This window comes from Priapulus caudatus, unplaced genomic scaffold (assembly GCF_000485595.1).
Source record: "Priapulus caudatus unplaced genomic scaffold, Priapulus_caudatus-5.0.1 Scaffold76, whole genome shotgun sequence".
Taxonomy (NCBI): domain Eukaryota; kingdom Metazoa; phylum Priapulida; class Priapulimorpha; order Priapulimorphida; family Priapulidae; genus Priapulus; species Priapulus caudatus.
The window spans coordinates 288,922-308,753 of record NW_014577137.1 but is presented as its reverse complement, the minus strand read 5'-3'; the positions used below and the strand labels follow the sequence as shown (position 1 = coordinate 308,753).

General features: G+C 43.4%; 3 protein-coding genes across 6 annotated transcripts in view; 1 reads left to right on the top strand and 2 right to left on the bottom strand.

The window, feature by feature from the left end:
* The window catches only part of LOC106821539 (transmembrane protein 33-like), a 15,441-nt gene extending 7,327 nt beyond the window's left edge, over positions 1 to 8,114 (bottom strand). Inside the window, exons 1-2 of the mRNA XM_014826395.1 lie at positions 8,103 to 8,114; positions 2,943 to 2,946 (exon numbers count right to left, since the gene is read on the bottom strand). The gene's annotated coding sequence lies outside the window, so the exon portion shown is untranslated. The remainder of the gene's footprint in view (positions 1 to 2,942; positions 2,947 to 8,102) is intronic.
* On the bottom strand, positions 619 to 16,503 carry LOC106821538 (GMP synthase [glutamine-hydrolyzing]-like). 2 transcript variants are annotated; one of them, XM_014826394.1, is made up of 18 exons: positions 16,464 to 16,503; positions 12,855 to 12,991; positions 11,820 to 11,928; positions 10,916 to 11,013; positions 10,614 to 10,711; positions 10,318 to 10,421; positions 9,639 to 9,832; positions 9,144 to 9,309; positions 7,738 to 7,889; positions 7,460 to 7,520; positions 6,846 to 6,958; positions 6,589 to 6,694; positions 6,139 to 6,254; positions 4,307 to 4,432; positions 3,904 to 4,019; positions 3,388 to 3,481; positions 2,715 to 2,924; positions 619 to 2,039 (listed from the first exon to the last, which is right to left on the bottom strand). In XM_014826394.1, exons 2-18 carry the CDS (start codon positions 12,948 to 12,950, stop codon positions 1,938 to 1,940), a joined length of 2,061 nt encoding a protein of 686 aa, XP_014681880.1. In that variant the 5' UTR covers positions 12,951 to 12,991; positions 16,464 to 16,503; the 3' UTR covers positions 619 to 1,937. The 2 variants fall into 2 exon arrangements, with proteins under 2 accessions (XP_014681880.1, XP_014681879.1); XM_014826393.1 differs by lacking the exon at positions 16,464 to 16,503 and adding an exon at positions 16,377 to 16,441 and having other exon boundaries at positions 1,938 to 2,039.
* A 1,584-nt stretch (positions 16,504 to 18,087) lies between these two features.
* The window catches only part of LOC106821543 (transcription factor HY5-like), a 13,605-nt gene continuing 11,860 nt past the window's right edge, over positions 18,088 to 19,832 (top strand). For 2 of the 3 annotated variants that reach the window (XM_014826403.1, XM_014826408.1), the window contains exon 1: positions 18,089 to 18,136. The gene's annotated coding sequence lies outside the window, so the exon portion shown is untranslated. Of the gene's footprint in view, positions 18,137 to 19,832 lie in introns of all 3 variants that reach the window. The other variant, XM_014826410.1, reaches the window with a different exon arrangement.

The following is a 19,832-nucleotide window of genomic DNA, read 5'->3' as shown; positions in this document are numbered from 1 at the left end:
CATCCATCCCATGCACATGGGATGTATGGATGCATGGGATGGATGGATGGATGGATGGATGGATGGATGGATGGATGGGATGGATGGATGGGATGGGATGGGATGGGATGGGATGGGATGGGATGGGATGGTCCATCCATCCATCCCATCCCGCGCCTAGTGGCGCATCCTCAGGGTTACAGAAACGGAGATAGGCACCGCGCTCTGGGGGTTAGTCCACTGGTAGCACTGCAAGTTAACTTGCCACACTCTATCTCTATTTGCTGAATGCTAAGCAGAGAAGCCGTGTGTACCATTTTTCAAGTCTTTGGTATGACTCGGCCGGGAGTTGAACCCCCGACCTTCCACATACGAGGCGAGCACTCAACCATTGAGCCATCGCAGTGGTTGGTACCCTGGTACTATCCAATATGCCGGACCGTACCTCGCCTACTCCACTAACGAGTCTAGGGAGTCGCCTACGCCTACTCCCTAACCCTATAATCCCAACCCTAACCATATCAAATAATTACCAGGGTACGTTCCGGCAGTAACCTGGGGGACATAGACCCTATGAGCCCTATTATCTACTTCTGATATAATCAATGACACGTCAAAAAACACCACCATTCCATTGCATTTCATTTTTCTCAAACAATATAATTTTTACTTTTTCAAATATAGTTCAGTTTCAGTACAACTATGATGTATTATATGGTCATTTTATGCATAACCACTATTTTATATGAAAATGTCATTATGTATTACCAAATGAGCTGTTTGCAACATATTATCTTCAACATTATTCGCAAGAACTTTACACATGAACCATCGTAGCTGGTTTAATTTCTAATCTATATCTCACAGACACCAGCTAATATCAATCGCACACATTCGTGGAAAACCGTACATCTAAAACCGTAAACCGTAAGTAATCGCATCTTGCCCCAACTAACAACAAATGCCAAAAAAACAGCAAGCGAACATGACAGAGCAAACTGCACATTTTAATACTTGGTGTGGTAATACAAAATGACTATAACTACATATAGCATGTATACTGCCGTGCGTATATTTTTCCAGTAATAGTCCAACTACTATGTCCGGTCAGATTCATAAAGAAAAAAATCCATCAAGAATTAATGAGAGATGGCACCACGCAACAACTGTCTGCCAAGCACTTATCCAACTCACTGTTACGTTATCACAAAGGAAACAGAAACAATTTCAAATTATGGTTTTCCTCTTGGAGGAAGTATTCTAATCAATGACGCAACTGTCATGTCTATACTTTCAGATAGTCCCCTAAAACTTATATTCACTCGTCTGGTATTGCAAAAATAGCATTAATTTTTTTTTAGGTATTTACAGTTACCGTCATGGCATTGCATACCTATGCATGTTGTGGCTGCAGTACGTTGCATGACAAAACATCCACCACACAACAGGATTAACCCATCATGCGCACATGAGACCTGGCTATTAGACAATGTCATCAGTCAAGTAAAAAAAGCTTAATTGCATGTTTTTGGAAAACTGCCCAAATCTCACCAACACCAAATCACACATGGCTGTATTGCACTGTATACGAAATGTGTTTTAGCATGGACAGACAGTAGCATACAACTTTTCCACCCAGTTGTCCCAGAGTGCTTGATGGCAGAAAATATGCAATTAACATACATTTACTTTCCTACTGAGACTAAACATAATTAACCAGTGCATTAGACAGCTGCTTTATTTCCGCCTAACAGTCTGACAAACGAAGACCGTTTATTCAAAAGAATTACGTAATAAAGGCTACAATGTGTTACGTATAGAAGGGATTGATACTGTTCCTCAACACCGAGTTCCGATAATGGAAAATGATGAGAAAAGTTTAGGTGGGCACCCATTAACTGTTTACTGGTCAGAGGTGTCACTTTTTTAATGAATCAGCACACTAGCTGGTCAGTTCGTTATTCCCATTCTGTCGTGCCGGGCGGTTTGGCAGTGAGGTCGTACATCACGCGTGATATGTTCGGGACTTTCTGTATCTCGGCAACCATCTCATCCAGAGCCTGTAAATCAACAGAAATAAACATGAGTTCATTTCAGATTTTGCTGCCATTAACGCTGAGAGGGTCTATGCCCCCCAGGGTACTGCCGGAACGTACCATGGGTACAGTCCGGTATACCGGAACGTACCCTGGTACTATCTAATATGCCGGACTGTACCTCGCCTACTTCACTAACAAGTCTAGGGAGTCGCCTACGCCTACTCCCTAACCCTAACCATATCAGATAGTTACCAGGGTATGTTCCGGCAGTACCTTGGGGACATAGACCCTATGAGCGCCATTAACACAAACTTATCTGCACAATGACTCTCCGTAGCACTTATTAGGGTGAATTTTTCACTGTTCAGAAATTGTGCGCCATTCATCCACGAATCTGCAATCAGACTTTAATCCTCGTTTATTTAACACAGTACACAAAAATGAAAAATCAATTCTGAGATAAACTTTTATTTCATCACTCTGCATCACTGTGCTACCTGTGCAATAGTCACTCTGCATACAGTAAAACCTCCTACGATAACAACTAGTTCCACAAAAACTGCTGTAGTAAAAAATTATGTCGAAATACTATATACTTACTTTTGTACCAGAAAGGTTACTTTTTGTGTTTCCCTGAGTCGCTGTCATGTACGGATTCAACTGTACACCTTACACTATAACCACCTGCTGACTCACCTCTATTGGTATCTGCTTGCCGGGTGTCGCCGGTATACCCGTCATGAAGTCAGACGTGATGAAGGTGCGCACAACGACTGAGCGCTGGCACGACGGCACCCGGTAAGTGGTGTCACGGTCAAAGTGCACAGGAACGAGGATCACAGGCATTTGACTGATGACCCGCGTGAGATTCCGCGAGGCAAGCACTGTCATGGCAACGTGGTCCGCCTGCAACAATTTTACAGCCTTTCTATTGATTGTGAAAGAGTACTAGACGTAATTGACTAAGAGAGTCATCTATGCCTCCTTTGACGTTGTGTCTAGGTCGGCGGCTGTCAAGATAGACTAGTTTAGACATGTTTATCGTGTTAGCATGTAAAGTTGGCAGCACATCATCATGTCAACATAACTTTACTACTCTGTTATGTTATAATGCCATATCAACACGCATACACAGTCGATCGAACAGCATCGCTCTGCTCAGAATATCGGAAAGCTGGCTTTCTCTAGGTTTCAATGATGTAAGCACGGTTTTACTGGGAGGCGGAGAGAAAGAGCAGATCGTACACAATCAACTCTCCATCCGAGTGTGCTCGGATTGTATCTCGTTTTCGAGGGACTGTGCTGAATGCACAGAATGGTACGTATTTTTCCAGCAGCTTTTCAATCGTGGTCCGTATTTCCATATTACCTGACGAAGTGTACTCAAAACACCACTTGTTAGAAAGGTCGGGGTGATCTCTAGCACAGGCTCCTTCACCCGCCCGCCAAAGATGTATACTACCCTGAGATAAACAAACATTGCCGTGAGTGAAGAGGGCAGTGAACACACACACATGGGTCAATGCTTGCAGGAATAGAGTATATGAGGTCAAAGAGTTGACTTTACTTGTTCTCACCACACGAAATAACATTTAGAATACTGTCTGTATATGTTTGAAGAAGATAGGAATTTCTGCTAAACCACCATTTTGCCAATGTAAGGAGGGTACTTGTCATGTAGCCAAGCACAATAATGCTCCTTTACCCAATATAAAGCTATATATACCTAAATATACTGATATAAATCAGTGAAACGATATCTGTGATTTATGAGATTGTTAGGAGACAATTACTGCACTACCAGGTACAACAAGCTAATGTTGTTTCTTCACGGTTATAAGAAGCAAGATATTGATATGAAATCAACATTAAATGCATCGATCACCTGTTGATGTTGTGACATATCTTTGGCAAGAGTTTTGCGAGCATCATGAGGTTGTCCCAAGAAGGCTGCTGGTCACTAGAAATGCCGACTACATAACTGTATGTCCTACAATCTCCCTACAGCAAGAGGTAATAGTGAGGCATCACAAGTACAACATGTGAAACAGTGTGCGCGAGTACGATGACGACATCGTGGCAGGGATGCTGCTAAAATCATAGTGGATGAAAACAGTAATAAGTTAAATGCATTCTAGTATTGAATACATGTTATTCAATCCCACCAGCGATTTTATTCCCCTACCGTAAAACACACACTAGTATTCCAGGAGGACCTGGAAAGTAGTATTTTAAATTCCATGGCTTTCCACGCTTCCAAGGACCTACTACAACGATGATACGCCTACCTGAACTCCCACTGACTGGATAGGCAGCAAGGTGGATGCAAGTTCGTTTTCCGATGACAATTTGTACAAAATTTTCTTTTGATCGTCAGTGAGCGCTGCATCAATTCGTGTAAACAAGAGATGTGGCTAGAATGTGAAGTGAGTAATTGCGCAAGTTAAAGAGTTTTTAGGCAAATTTACTTATTGACTTTGTTATACACGTCACAAGATGAAGCCTACTAAACTTCCACTGCATAGGCATAGTATAGGGCATATATGCCCTGTTGGTACATCATACTAAAAGGAAATTCAAAGCATAAAGAACAAGTGCCGCAGAGCGACAGCGCTCACCTGACGGCAGGTTTTCTGATGCTAATCTCACTGGCAAACGAATGAAGAGCACCCTCCCATCACCACGTTCGCACTCAGAGCATATATCTAGGATACTACTAATACAGATCTAAAATCTATGATAGCTAGGCTTTGCTATACGGTAGTACAGTAATAAAGATACAGCTGTGTAACTTTATGACTTCGCTATATTAACATGTTATCATGGATATGCGTCGAGCGCGGAGCGTATGGTGGTGGTGGGGGGAGAGTGGGGGGAGGGGGAGAGTGAGGGGAGGGGAGAAGTGGGGGGAGGAGGAGAGTGGGGGGAGGGGCGGGTGGCGGGGGCTCTAATAGCAAAAGCAGTTGCCGGAGATGGCGCGTGCAAGTGTCATCAATAATCAAAGATGGCATCACCCTTCGTGCGTGATAACTTCACTCCATGAGTTTGTGAAATCCAAGTATATTCAGGCAGGCGAGAATTTCGCTCAGCTGTGAGTTACACACATCTGCATTGCAGTTGCCGGCAATAATTATGATTAGAATAGTGCAGTCATCCCCCATGCATGCGTATGGGCTGCCCCATGTTTTTTGCCTACACACGCGAGCATTCAGGGTTCATTACAGTGTGCTATTACAGGGTGCTACTCAGGGTGCTAATACAGACTGCTTTAGAAAATAATACAATTTAAGGAGCGTAAACCTTGTTCAACAAACATTTGCCTTTGCAATTGAACTGCCACACTGCAACAAGCCTCACAACCACAATAGCAAAAGCAGTTCAGTCCTTTGTTAACAGTCAACAAATCCATGTTCCCTCCTCTTGAGGGTCAAAAGGTTATCCGACACTTCTCTTCTTTCGCATGTCAGCAGAAGTACATTTCATGTCCTTTCAATAAAGCCATAAAAAGGCTAGGTCACCGCTAAACAAAAAAGTTTTCAATCGTCCGTCAGACCATGTCCTCAGAAATGTCTAAAATCTTGCCCTGTGCCCCATTGACCTTTGACTGTGACCTCCAATTTCGCACAGTGATGGCTTTCCTACCATGATGCTATACACGCACGGACTATCACGAGCCTAGGTCGAGCCGTTTAGATTTGTGCCACAATTCTGCATTTCCTCCATATACCTTAAGTTAAGGAGGGAATGTTCCCCCTTCTTTTACACCTATTGACCTTTGAATTTGACCCCCAGCTTTGACATCCCAACTCGTTTTGACGATCCCCCCCGACGTCCGGAATATCGTGACCGTACATCGAGCGGTTAAGATTTGTGCCCAACTGTTGACGGACGCACGGCCGGACGCACGGACGCACGGACGGACGGACGATCATGCGATTCTACAAGCTGCATCTGACTATGTCAGATGAGCTAAAAATCAACTATTTGAGAAATGAACTTTTTAAATACTTAAACAAACAACCAAACAGACATAAGAGAACGAGTATGATTGTAAATGGTGAGGACTAAAATGCAAATAAGACAGAAATAGTGTGTAAAACACATGAGTGCAAATGCTGACCTTTTTGGAAGACTCTGCATAGCTTACGATGAGCTTAACAAGGGCTTGGGTCTCGCTGAAATCCTTACACATGTAAGGTTCATCAGCACAGATTACCCGAATGGCCAGACCCGGACCTGAAAGACAGATACATAAACAAATTAATGCCCTCTGCTAGCATTTACGACAAGTATGAACTAATAATGGATGAATATAGCCTCGACCGTAAAATATTAAGGAGCTCTACTGTTAGTTATGAACATATGAGAGATGGAATTAACTATCTCTCTTTCCACAAAAATAAAATCTGGTCGGCATTAGTTCACCAGCAAAGAGGTGAAGTAAGTACCAACAACAAATCTTTGACAAGGACTATAATCCAAAGCAGAGAATTTTTAAATAGATTTATAAGGAATGTGCAAGCCGATTAAAAGAGACCACAATTTCCCATCCCTATGAGTTGAACTGTACCTGGGAAAGGGTGCCTCTGCACCAGCTGCTCGGGAAGCCCTAGATCCTTTCCTAGCAATCTAACCTCATCCTTGTGGAAATCCTTTAAGGGTTCAACAACTCTTCCCTGAAGAGAGAGCGAGAGGTAGAAATTGAGATGACATATGTTTTACTGCCATGCATCTGCTAAATTTCACAGGTGCACGGTTTAACAGTCAACTGTTGGCCATTTCAGAATAACATGGTAAAATATTGCCCTCAGAACGCCTGTTACTGACCTTAGCTCGCAGATCCCGCACTAGGTCAGTGTCATTGTGATGTGTTTTGATAGCATCTGCCTTAGAGCTGGCCAAACTTGAGGCACTCTCTATCAAATCTGGTCGCAGTGTTCCTGCACAACAAATAATATTATACAATTGTGACTACAGTAGGGTTCATACGCCCAAGACAAAAGATTCACCAGGAGTTTTCTAGGACTTGAAAGGTCCATTTTTCAGAATCCTTGATAATAAAGTCACCTACAAACACAACTTTGTACCTTGTACATTCCATTGAACAATTACTGAACTCGTTCCCCAAGCAATCAAGTTTTATTGCTTCTCACACAGTAAAACAAATAGAATTATATCTTCACTACATTAAACTTGTTATCATCATTGGTCAAACGTGGACACAAAGACATGTTCCCACTTTTCATGTTTTTCTAGGACTCTAGCCCAGTTTCCAGGACTTTCCAAGTTTTCCAGGAAACATACGAACCCTATAGGGATATGCTCCCCTATAGACAGTTTCATGCCAACTCACACAGAATGGATATCATATGTGGAAGAATGAACTTGTCTGTGCAGCAAATGCACCCAAATCTGCAAAAATATTTCCTTATTCCACCTACCTTGTGCATAGTAGACGTCTTCAGCTTTCAAATTCAACTTGGAAACAACCTCTTCTGCCACCTATTAAGAGAAAAAAAAAACGATGTAAAAACGTTGCCAAATTCCATTATAAGAACATTTGGTCGTGTACCCCACCGATAAATCTTACAGGCCAAAAACTTTACTCACTTTCACAAGCATGAATATATACCATGTAATAATTATAGGAAAGGTGAGTAGGATTTAAAATGCGAGTAGACAACCCCCATTCAAATAGCATAAACAAAATGGCGCTGACCTTCATGAACGTGTCGCCGATGATCTTACGCTTGTCCTCAGGGCTGCAGGTCATATTGAGCATCTTAGTGTTGCGCTTCGGCGCGCATGGGTCATTGCGGTCAGTCGGCACGGCCGTCGTGCCATTATAGAACTGGTGGCAGGCATTCACAACTACAGAGAGTAAGCATTACACAAGGTTGCAGTAGTGGTGGCAGGTGTTCACAGCTATGTAGAGCAAACATCATAGGGCACTATACAAGGTTGTACAACTGGTGGCAGCTATAGGCAGCATCATGCGACATTACAGAAGGCTGTAAAACCGGTACAGCCCTCGACACTAACGGTTGTCCGATTGCCCGGGACAAGTGAAAGTCTACGTCGGACAAGTTATATTCTCTTGGCTATAGTTGCCCGATCGGACAACTAAACAATTTCCAGTTGTGTAAAATTCCTAACATCCTTTGAGCCAGGGCACTATCGCACAACATTTCTCACGTTATATTTTCGAAAGTCGCAGAAAAAAAACAGCCGGTTACACCCGTGTCTGTGGCTGTGCACATCGTGGCTGCGTACGTGCCTGCTGGCTGGGGCGGCATTGATTGAAGTACGAGGGGGGGGGACCGATTGTTTCAGTCGCGTGGGACATGTTCACTACTGAATATGTATGGGGTGGGCACTGCTGGTATGAGTGAGCGACAGCAAAACTCTTTCCTGGAATTGAGAAAAAAGCTGCAATCGGCACGCAAAAATAAACGTGTGAATTTCATTACGATTTTCCATGTATATACTGTAATATATGATATGCACTGAACTAAAAATGTACCTTAATGGCGGTACATTGCAAGTAAATTTTGGACAAGTAAAACCAAAATTCGGACAAGTAAAAATTGTGTCTTGTTGCCCGACAGAACAACCAGATCTCAAAATAAGCACCGAGGTCTGTGGTAGTAGCTAGGCGTTTACAAATGTAATGTTAAGCGGTTTTTGCCAACACCTATTTTATGCACACTTCATAATTTAAACTCATTGAACCTGCATGTGTGTTCTCTGTATCAGAATAAACTCAATACATAGTGGTAGCTGTTATAGATGAATTTATATAGCCACGTGGGATTTATGTGTATATCCAACACATAAATACAGTTTCCCCATTTTTAGTTGTCTCACACATAATTAACTATGCATTCAGGACAAATGAACTTGCAACAACACATGTTCTTGACATATATACTAATAACATTTTTGTAAAACTTGTAAACAAGCCACAAGCACACAACTAAGGGAGGAGGGTAACCATGCATGGCACTTGCTGCCAGTCGAATTTCACAACAGCCCAGGCATTGAATGCCATGATTGCTCTCCCTACCTGTCTTTACCTAAAACCTTTACTGCTGCAAACGTCATCACAGATGGCATAACACGTACCTTGCAAGTTGAGACCAATCTTCTTCAGCGATTCCTCGACCTGTGCGCTCTCGTTCTTGCGCATGAAACCATTGTCTATGTGCACAGCAATCACTTGGTTGTCATGGAGACACTTGTGCAGAAGGGCAGCGCAGACAGTCGAGTCTACTCCGCCACTAAGCAGCATCTGTCGTGGCAACAGCAGTAATTGAAACAATGCGATTCATGCCCCAAGTTCCTGTCATTTGCTTAGGCAATCATCTAACATACAATTCCACTAGTATATCACAAGATTTTCATCTACTGTTTTATTCCATCAATATTCACGACAGCCAGCAGTGGTGCCACCGGCTAAGGAAATGCGACAGACTTCATCTCAATCTGCAGTTACGACAATGATCATCGAGAACCAGTGCCACCACCTCTTGAGGGACTGCCACGGTGTTATTGCTCACGGCGCTATATACTTCAGTGACCATCGCCTGCAGTGCATGAGTGCTGTTACTATATACTTGCCAGTACTTTGTTGTTCCCGACGACTGACCGAATCTCATCTATGCAGCTCTGCTCTCTGCTCTGCAGCGTGTACGTTGCTTTGCACAAGGCGATGTCGAATAGGAAGTTACGCAGCATCGCGAGACCATTCACAGATAGGTCGACCTCTGGGTGGAACTGCACACCGTAGATCTTATCCTTCTCATTAGCGATGGCTGCACAGAGACGATCAGCATTAAACAGCAGGACTCGCACTATGCCATGGCACAGATGCTAATTAAGTGATGTGCTGCCTTCGAAAATCTGCCCAGTATTCCGCTGTCCTACCCGATTTATCTTTCACTTATTCCCACCCCAAGAATTCCATGTTGCATATGTATAATGTATTGCTCCCTGTCTTACAGAATAGGTGTTAAGAAACAGTAAGATGTCTCAGGAGTTATTCATTGAAGGAAATGTTTTCCATGGTGCCCTAAGTCGTCTGATTAATTCCAAGGCAACACTTGCCCTGCCCTAAATGAAATTAAAGTCCAACCCCCTGCAAGAGGAATATGCAGCATTTGTGAAATGTCCTTCAACTTGATCGCCAACATGACACGCATTTTCCCGACTCCAATTATTCTTTATATCTCATGTTCCACCAAGATAAATGAAAACAAGACGGTAAATCTTTGGAAGATGAAGATGAGTAAGTCATTACCTGCGATGAGCGTTCCCGATGTTGCTACAACCTGGAATCCATCTGCCACCATGTCTAGACTGTCACCATGTGTTAAAAGCACCTCTTGCTCCTTCTCCAACCCCCTGCCAGAGAGAATAGATACAATTGTTCAAAATCTCCTATGCTCACCCAAAGTTAAAATGTCCCCATATGTAACCGCACCTGTATAATAAGTTGATTATAGACTTGTGCCAGTTAAATGTTAAGAATTCAAATATATATACCCCAAATATATGCAAGCAAGTCAACAGTAACTGTAGCTAAATTGACTTTACCTAAATAGAAGACAGTTTGAGTCAACATGAATGGTAAACTGTCCATCCTCCCTCGTGTTCTTTCTTGTGACTGTTCCATTAAACTGCTTATTTATAACCTAAGACAAAAGAGTTACCACACTATACACATGGTAAGTGCAACATACGAATCTAAATGTAGATGCACGTACAACTGACAGAAGTAGCAGAAAATGTGAATAAAAGGTTATTGGCCATGACAATTAATTTATTATTAATATGCTTGTCAATATATTTACAATCATTTACAATCTTACAGTGAATACTGTTTTGAATACACTTACCTGAAGACCATAGCAGATACCAAGTACTGGTAAACCACAGGTAAAAATTTCTGGATCATATTTCTCTGCGTCCACAGCATACACAGATTTCGGTCCACCTTAAAGCCATATTTTCGATAATTATCTAGTATTTTCCCCACTTGTATGACCGTTTAATTACCTACCGTTATTGCTTGAGTAACAGTAACTGTCTAGAGTAACGATAAAATGTACTAGACCCTTAATATTCACCAAAACATGCAAGTTTGATTACAAGCGAGCCTTTTCTTAGAATCTTGGACCAGTTAGTAGTGCTTCTAGAGCCAGCTATCATCCATAGACTTACACGTCTCTCGTACAATATCGTTTACACCGACAAATTGCAAGTTGACACATTTAACAAATCTCGCGACTCGATGTTATTTTCGTTGTGTTACGATGTGTTCATATCCAATTTTCTATGCTATAACTGCATAAAATCTTAGTGGTTTTCAAGTTAGTGTAATCAGTAATATATCGGCTGTGAGGTACGTGAGACTATATTTCGTTATATTTTTTTTGGATTGAGCATTTCTGAGCAAAAATCTCGTAATAAAAACTTTTTAAGTAATGATAAACGGGCATATCACTTAAACGATACGTCTTTGAAAAAGCAATCCTTATATATGCACTTTGATAAGTGTTCACTTCTTAATCGGGACCAATGCTAAATGGGAACATTTACATGTTTCCCAATCTGTCCAGATAAAGCAAGGACCCCTGTGTTAACTAAATGGAGTGATAAGTAATGGTTTACTATAAATTTAGAGTATTACATTAAACAGCTCTACTGCACAAATTATCAAACGTACCATAATTTATTACATTACATAACTCTCAAATAAATAGTTAAAACACCTAAAATCAGGAACAGATGAACACTTGCCTGATATGATTATAGCTTTGTAGCCAGCTTCACATAGAGCAGAAGCAGGTGTGGCAAGTGGCAAGATCTCTGCTGATACACAGAGTTCACGAACCCTGCGATCTATCACCTACAAATACAACATGATTATATCAACAGTTCAACTATCAATGATTAACATAATGGGTCATAGTGAGCTTTATGCGCGACTGATCACAGAGCTTCCGTGGCTCAGCCTGACTATGGTTGATAGGCTGATATGCGAATAAAATTAACGACTCATAGAGCTAATTTTGTACTCAATGATAGCGATATATCTATTGCAACATATCTGGTTAGATGCTTGTAGTTGTTCCCAGCAGATGCCAACTTAATTACTTATCTAAACAGTAACAAGGGTAGAAATTAACTTTTGAACACGGGAGTCCACCCTCAAAAAGAGGGAGTCCGCAGCAACATGAGCTGTCCGCAGTCTGAGTCCGCAGTCTGAGGTTCAAAATTAAAGATATTAACAATAACGCATGTGCCTATTTTTAAGATTCATGCGGTTGCACGTCTGCCAAATTTTCTTTGGACATTAATTAGCTGAAAAAATACGGTAATTCTGCGAGGACGTGCTCCGGAACAAACTAGTTTGTATGGCAGAATTTTCAGGGAGTCACACAGACTCCTGCATATGTCAAATCAGGGAGTCCGACAGTAAATCAGGGAGTATTCGACTCCCGACTCCCGTTAATTTCACACCCTGCAATAAGGGCACAAATAAAACTTTGCGAAACACAATTCTCTGTTTGACAAATTTCTTTGTAATTTCATTAATCTTCTAGACAGCGAACAGAGAACATGTATCATCTTTTAAATGTAGACCTGGTAATTTTCAGCACTTCACTTTGATATGGATCATACTGACCGACCTACGGCACAGACGTTTGAAAAATACGAGGTCAAATAATGTTAATGTGCAGCTATATATTAATTCATATAAATAGCTAACTTCAGCCAAATTAAACAATAGTAGTATGAATGCTACTACTAGCAGCAGCATTCTATATATACCTTGCCATATTGTGCACCTGCATCCAGAATTGCCACCTTTTCACCTCCATTCGAGGAAAGGGCAATGCTGGTACCATTGATATGTTCTCCATTCATGTTGCAATGAGCTGTAGCTCAAAACACTAACTGGTGTTACACTGAAAAAATATGCACAAGCAAATGCATGACCACTTAAGCCTCACCATGAACAGATTTACACTTGTATTTTTTTCCTTAATAACTTCTGGGGCATAGCTCAACCAATATACCTGATGGAGGAAGGGGCAAAACCACGTGCAGATTGTGTTCTAGGTGATTAAGCATGGGTAGTTGACCAGTGATCATACAATAGTATCTACATTGATTCGCAGAGCTAACTGCCCATCCCCGTGCTAGCTATGCCAATGAACCAGCATCTAATGATTTATACCATTGAATAACCAGTGTCAAGTCCTGGCAAGGTCAATGAAAATAACATACACATGCACCTCATTGTTATTTGGCAACATACGACGACCTTATAGTTGATCTATCTTGGTTCATTTTTACTCAACCGTGTTGATTCAAAACGTACTGCTGACGTTTCGCCTCCTATCAGGAAGCTTTCTCAAAGCTGACTGAAGTTATCAGTTTTGACCACCAGATGTCCCAGATAACATGCTGATGTTGGGCCAACGTTGGCCCAACAGCTGTCTTCAGCCCATGCCAACGTTGGGCCAACGGATTTTTGCTCAGCGTGCCAACGTTGGCCAAACGTCATGCAGCCAACCATTTGCAAGTAGCATCATGCCAACCATATGCCAACGTTGGCCCAACGTCATGCAGCCAACCACTTGCCAACCTTGACCATGCCAACCATACGCCATCGTTGGCCCACGTCATGTAGTGGTCAACAGCTTGGTCCACACGTGACTGAGTCTGTATCACCCCTCGTCACGGTTGATGTTCGGGGTTGTGCAGGTCTAGATGGCTTCCTTAATCCAGTGCCTGATTTTGATTGGCTCGCGATCGATGATCTTCTAATTATCCCAATCGATGGTGTGATAGGCAGTCGCTATGTGGTATGTGATCGCGGATTTGGTTATTTCGGTAGCAGACTGTTTTTGTTGGGCCCTTGTGAAAGATCTGGTACATTCCAATGATGAACACAACACCTCAACAGCATCGACAGTACCAACAACATCAAATTGATGTTCGAGGAAGAACTAGATACAAAAATTTCGTTCCTCGATACACTCATTCATAAACGAGAAGATGGTTCATTAAAACTGACTGTGTATAAGAAAAAGTCCCAAGCGGACCAGTACTTAAACATCAACCCACACCATACAGTCAACTACAAACTGTCAGTGGTACGGACGCTATTTGATCGTAGGGATAAGATCATAACAGAGAGTGAGGACCGGGAAGCTGAAGCGCGCCACATCAAGGACGCGCTAGGTAAATGCGGCTACCCCAATTGGGCACTCGACAAAGTGTCCAAAGAAATTAACACTTCACGGGTCCAATCAACATCCTATAAGAAAACCTCACCCGAGAAACCGAAGGCGATGATTGTCCTACCATATGTCAGAGGCGTCACGGACGTAGTTCAACAGCAATTAAAAAATGCAGGCGTGGCTTCAACAGTTAGACCAATGCCTTCCTTAATCTAGCGCCTGATTTTGATTGGCTCGCGATCGATAATTTTTGAATTCTCCCAATCGATAGTGTGATTGGCGGTCGCTACATGGTCCGTGATCGCGGATTTGGTTATTTCGGTAGCAGACTGTTTTCGTTGGGCCCTTGTGAAAGATTTGGGAGCTACGGTGTGTACACCCTTTTTATGTTCTTTAAGGCGGGTTTCAAATTTGCGGCCGGTTTCTCCAATATAACTTTTTCCACACATTGCATACAGTATTTTGTAGACACTTGTCTGTAATGTTGTGTATATCTGTTCTGTCCTTACGGTGTACTAAATGTTTTAAGGTCTCAAGCTGGATCCACAAGACCCCAAACATCAACCGTGATGAGGGGTGATACAGACTCAGTCACGTGTGGACCAAGCTGTTGACCACTACACCATCTGGTTGTCAATACTGATAACTTCAGTTAGCTTTGAGAAAGCATCCTGATAGGAGGCGAAACGTCAGCAGTATGGATTGAATGAACAAGGTTGAGTAAAAATTAACCAAGATAGATCTATTATCAAAAGCGTATAAAGAAGGAGAGTGTACAACACTACTGCTCATGAAACTATGTTGCAGTATTAGTCAAATTAATAAACTTTCCCCGTTTTATTTGGACGATTTTTTGCAGTATTATTGAGGATCAACATGTATGTGTATATAACAGCTGGCTCGCTGCTGGCTGCTGCTGACTGGACGCCCTAAAGCGAGCTGCTGCTGACTGGACGCCCTAAGGCGAGCTGCTGCTGACTGGACGCCCTAAGGCAAGCTGCTGCTGACTGGACGCCCTAAGGCGAGCTGCTGCTGACTCGACGGCCTAAGGTGAGCTGCTGCTGAATCGATCGCGCCAAGGTTACACGCACGCACGCACGCACGCACGCACGCACGCACGCACGCACGCACGCACGCACGCACGCACACACACACGAGACCAATTACATGACCTCCGTTGCAACTCCGTTGCGCGGAGGTAATTATTGGTTCAAGTGCTACAGCATATTGTGATAGAAGCAAATCACAGTTCCCCCGCAGTTTCCACATTCCAGAGACCCCCTCTTTTAATCGTGTCCAGTTCCATAGCAAATTGCATTTCAACGAAATCCTAGTTCCGGAAACCCCCATTTTCGAACATAGCCTGTTCCAGAGCATCTCACATTCAACAAACATTTAGCTCCAGAGACCCCTATTTTCAGGTCTGAGTTAGTTCCGCTGAGAGGGTCTATGTCCACCAAGGTATTGCCGGAACGTAACCTGGGTACGGACCGGTATACAGGAACGTACCCTGGTACTATCTAATATGCCGGACCGTACCTCGCCTACTCCACTAATGAGTCTATAGGGAGTCGCCTACTCCCTAACCCTAACCATATATCAAATAGTTACCAGGGTATACGTTCCAGTATACCGGACCGTACCCAGGGTACGTACGTTCCGGTATAACGGACCGTACCCAGGGTACGTACGTTCCGGTATACCGGACCGTACCCAAGGTACGTACGTTCCAGCAGTAACCTTGGGGACATACCCTATGAGCGTTAGTTCCAGAGCACCTCATTTTTGACTTCGCAGTGGCACATACCTACGATAATGTGGGCGAGTACCCCCCCCCCCCCCCGGGAGTTTCACGGCCGTTTCCCAGCACTAGTGACGTCTACTGTCGATGTAGTCCTACCGGGAGCAAACTGTCACGTGCACGCGGGTAACTCGGACACGAATATGTAACGCTACACTCTACACTACAGAGTACAGTACTGTTAGTAATGCACTGTAATGCCTACAGCGATGGATTTAGCCATTTGCCTGATTAGCTAGCATTAGTGGTGTTTATGACATTGACAGCAAAGATATTATAAATAAAACGTCATTTGGTGTCTACCATATATGCTATGTTATTTAGAAAAACATGAGAGTCAGAGACATTATAAAATGAGTAAATCATTGCAATCAGTATACACAAACATACAATTTCGCCGACACCAACACTTCGACTGGCGCACACGCATGGCGCTTCGATCGCTCAGAAGTTGACGTCATTAGAGAGAACAATCAGAAATTATTTTCAATCCGTTTCTCTTTGATCTTTGACAAAGAGCTTATAATATAATGATCATTATAAGCTCTTTGTCTTTGATCGAGCATGTTAGTTCGTGCGGAATAAAAAAACGAAGACTAGAAACGCGCATATAATATATATTATTTCTCTTTCTCTCTCTCTATCTCATATAAATATTTATATATTGATATATATCAAGAGTCCATAATGGAGACTATATATGATATGATCGATATATGAGTCCGTGAGATGATCGATTTTATGTAGCCGGATATTGAGGACATGCTCGGTTTATTAATTCTAGCTCTTCGATCAACGTTAAAAATAGGGAGATGCGGAAACGCGCGTATCCCGCGCCATGTATTATCATCACTACGTCTGATTTTTATTGATGAATATATATATATATATATATATATATCAAGAGTCCATAATAGAGATGATAGAGTCCATGTATAGCATATACCACACACACGCACGCGCGCGCTCGCACGCACGCACGCACGCACGCACGCACGCACACATACGTACACACACTCGCGCGCGCATGCACACCGATAGAGAGAGGGGAGAATAGATTGTGTGTCTTTCTGTGCGCATGCGAGAGAGGGAGGTAATGGGTCGGTGAGAGTCGTGTAGGGGAAAGGGGGAAGATGGGGGAGGCGAGGGGCGGGAAGACAGGAAAGTGGCAGGGAAGGAATTGTGTCTGCACTTCCATTCCCGTTTAATCGCTTACATGCGTCATAGTAATTACCACCCCTTTCCAAATGCAACTTCTGAGAGTAATTAATCTTCTTTTGCTTGGGATGGTTGTTGCAAGTTTAGCCACAGAACAAGCCACTCAATACTAAATTGAAATCGCTGACAGTGATCGAAACTGTCGTGAAGGTACGTTAAAAATTATGATATATTTCAATATGAACCAGTTTACAGTTATCAACTAAATATCCGATTAAGACATCTGACATGGTAATAATGTGCGCTGACAGTGTTTCACCTGGGGGCTTGTATGCGCCGTCTGCTGAAAATGCAAATTTAGGTACTTCACTGGACTTGCTGCTTTACGTTATAGATGCAATAAAAATTGGTGGAAGGCGATCGATATACCATATAATGCTGCTGCAGTATATATTTATAATTCATTGCGTGTAAATTAAACACGAGTACATGTACCGAAACAGTCTTATTCATGGAGAAATAATCAGATAGATGCAATAGTGTTAAGATGTTCAAATACTTCAATTTAGTGATTGAAATGAATTTCGGTATACACTTGAATCTCACGCATATACTCTGGATAGCGTCTCCATTCCCTTTCGGATTTGCGTTGCTGTCCGCTTCCAAAAGATGGAGCTACGTACGCAGCTTTTATTGCGAATGACATCATGTTTTACTCCAAAGCGACGAGGGAACTTGATTGGCTAGAAATGACATCATAGATGTTTGTGTCTATTTTTAGAGCAAATATTGCACAACTATATCCAGCCATGTGTTTGCTGTCGTGCAGTTGCATAGAGCACGTCGAAGGAGCAGTATCGCAGTGTGAGTGTGGGAGGCAGCCAGAGTTGGAAGGCAGGTAGTTGGTAAGTGTAAGGCATGCGGTGCATTATTTGTAAACTGCATATCATAAAATATAAACAGCAAATGTTGGAGGAAAGCTAAACGGGAACGTACATCGTACAAATCACGTGTATAGCGCTTGCTCCGCAACCCGTATAGCTCCAAGAAACGGTATTACTAATCACTTTGTATTACAATGTATACTTGTAGTTGTATTATACTTTGTAATAGACAATCAGTCGCACAGCCTCGTCGGGCTAAACTCGTGCTGCACTGTGCAGTGTACTGTCGTGTGCAGTACTGGTTAGTTCTAAGTTCTAAACTCTTCTCCTCGTCTACACGACGACGCTTAACTCGAGTTAAGCGTTAACTCGAGTTAGCGATAATTGTAGCGTCTACACGACAACACCCGATAGCGATTATTACCGATTTATTATGCATGCGCGCGTGCGTGTGTATGTAAACGTGCGTGCGTGTGTGCGTGCGTGTGTGTGTGTGCGTGCGTGCGTGTGTGCGTGCGTGTGTGTGTGTGTGCGTGCGTGCGTGCGTGCGTGTGCACGTATACGTGCGTGCGTGCGTGCGTGAGTGCGTGCGTGTGCACGTACACGTGCGTGCACGTCTACGTGCACATGCACGCACGTACGCACGCACGCACACATGCACACGCACGTACGAACGTGTACCTGCACACGCACGCACGCACGTGTACGTGCACACACACGGACGCACGCACGTGTAAGTTCACACGAACTCACGCACGCACGTGTACGTACACACGCACGCACGCACGCACGTGTACGTGCACATGCATGCACGCACATGTACGTACACACGCACGCACTCACCCACTACATACATAGTACACAACTGTACATATTGTAACACGACGCAGTTTACAAGAATTTAAAACTAAAACTTTTAGGTTTTCTAGATACACGGCCAAATCTTGTAACGTTTTCAATGGCTCGATTAAGATTCTTGTCCCTTTGGTTTGAATCTGCTGTCACTTCGTCCCTTTGCGCTTTTCCTACCACTTCTTTCTCTTCTTCTACCACTTCGAAGGTACTAGCACTCTCTAATTTGGTTCAACAAGCCATGTCATTCGTGTAAAACAGAAATGGATCCGTTACTTTGACACGTTTCGTATGACTCGTGTCTCTGTGTTTTCATGCGCAGTTGCAGCAAGCAGATGCGTGATATTGTTCGATACAAGCACACGCACGCACGCACGCACGTGTACGTGCACACGCACGCACACACTCATGCACGCACGTGTACGTGTACGTGCACACGCACGCACGCTCGCATGCACGCACGTGTACGTGCACACGCACACACGCACGCACGCACGTCTACGTGCACACGCGCGCACACACGCACGCACGCACGCACGCACACACGCACGCATACACGCACGTGTACGTGCACACGCACGCACGCACGCACGCACCCCTCGAGCCGGCCTCGACCCGAGTCCTCGAGTCCGGAGGGCTCGAGTCCGAGTCCGAGTCCGAGTCATTGCACTCCGAGGCCAAGACCGAGACCGAGACCAAGGAAAACGGTCTCGAGGCCGGTCTCGAGGCCAAGACCGGTCTCGAGAACTACAACTTCACACACACACACACACACACACACACAGACACACAACCAAATACGCGCAGACACGCACACACACACACACACACACACACACACACACACACACACACACGACTACAC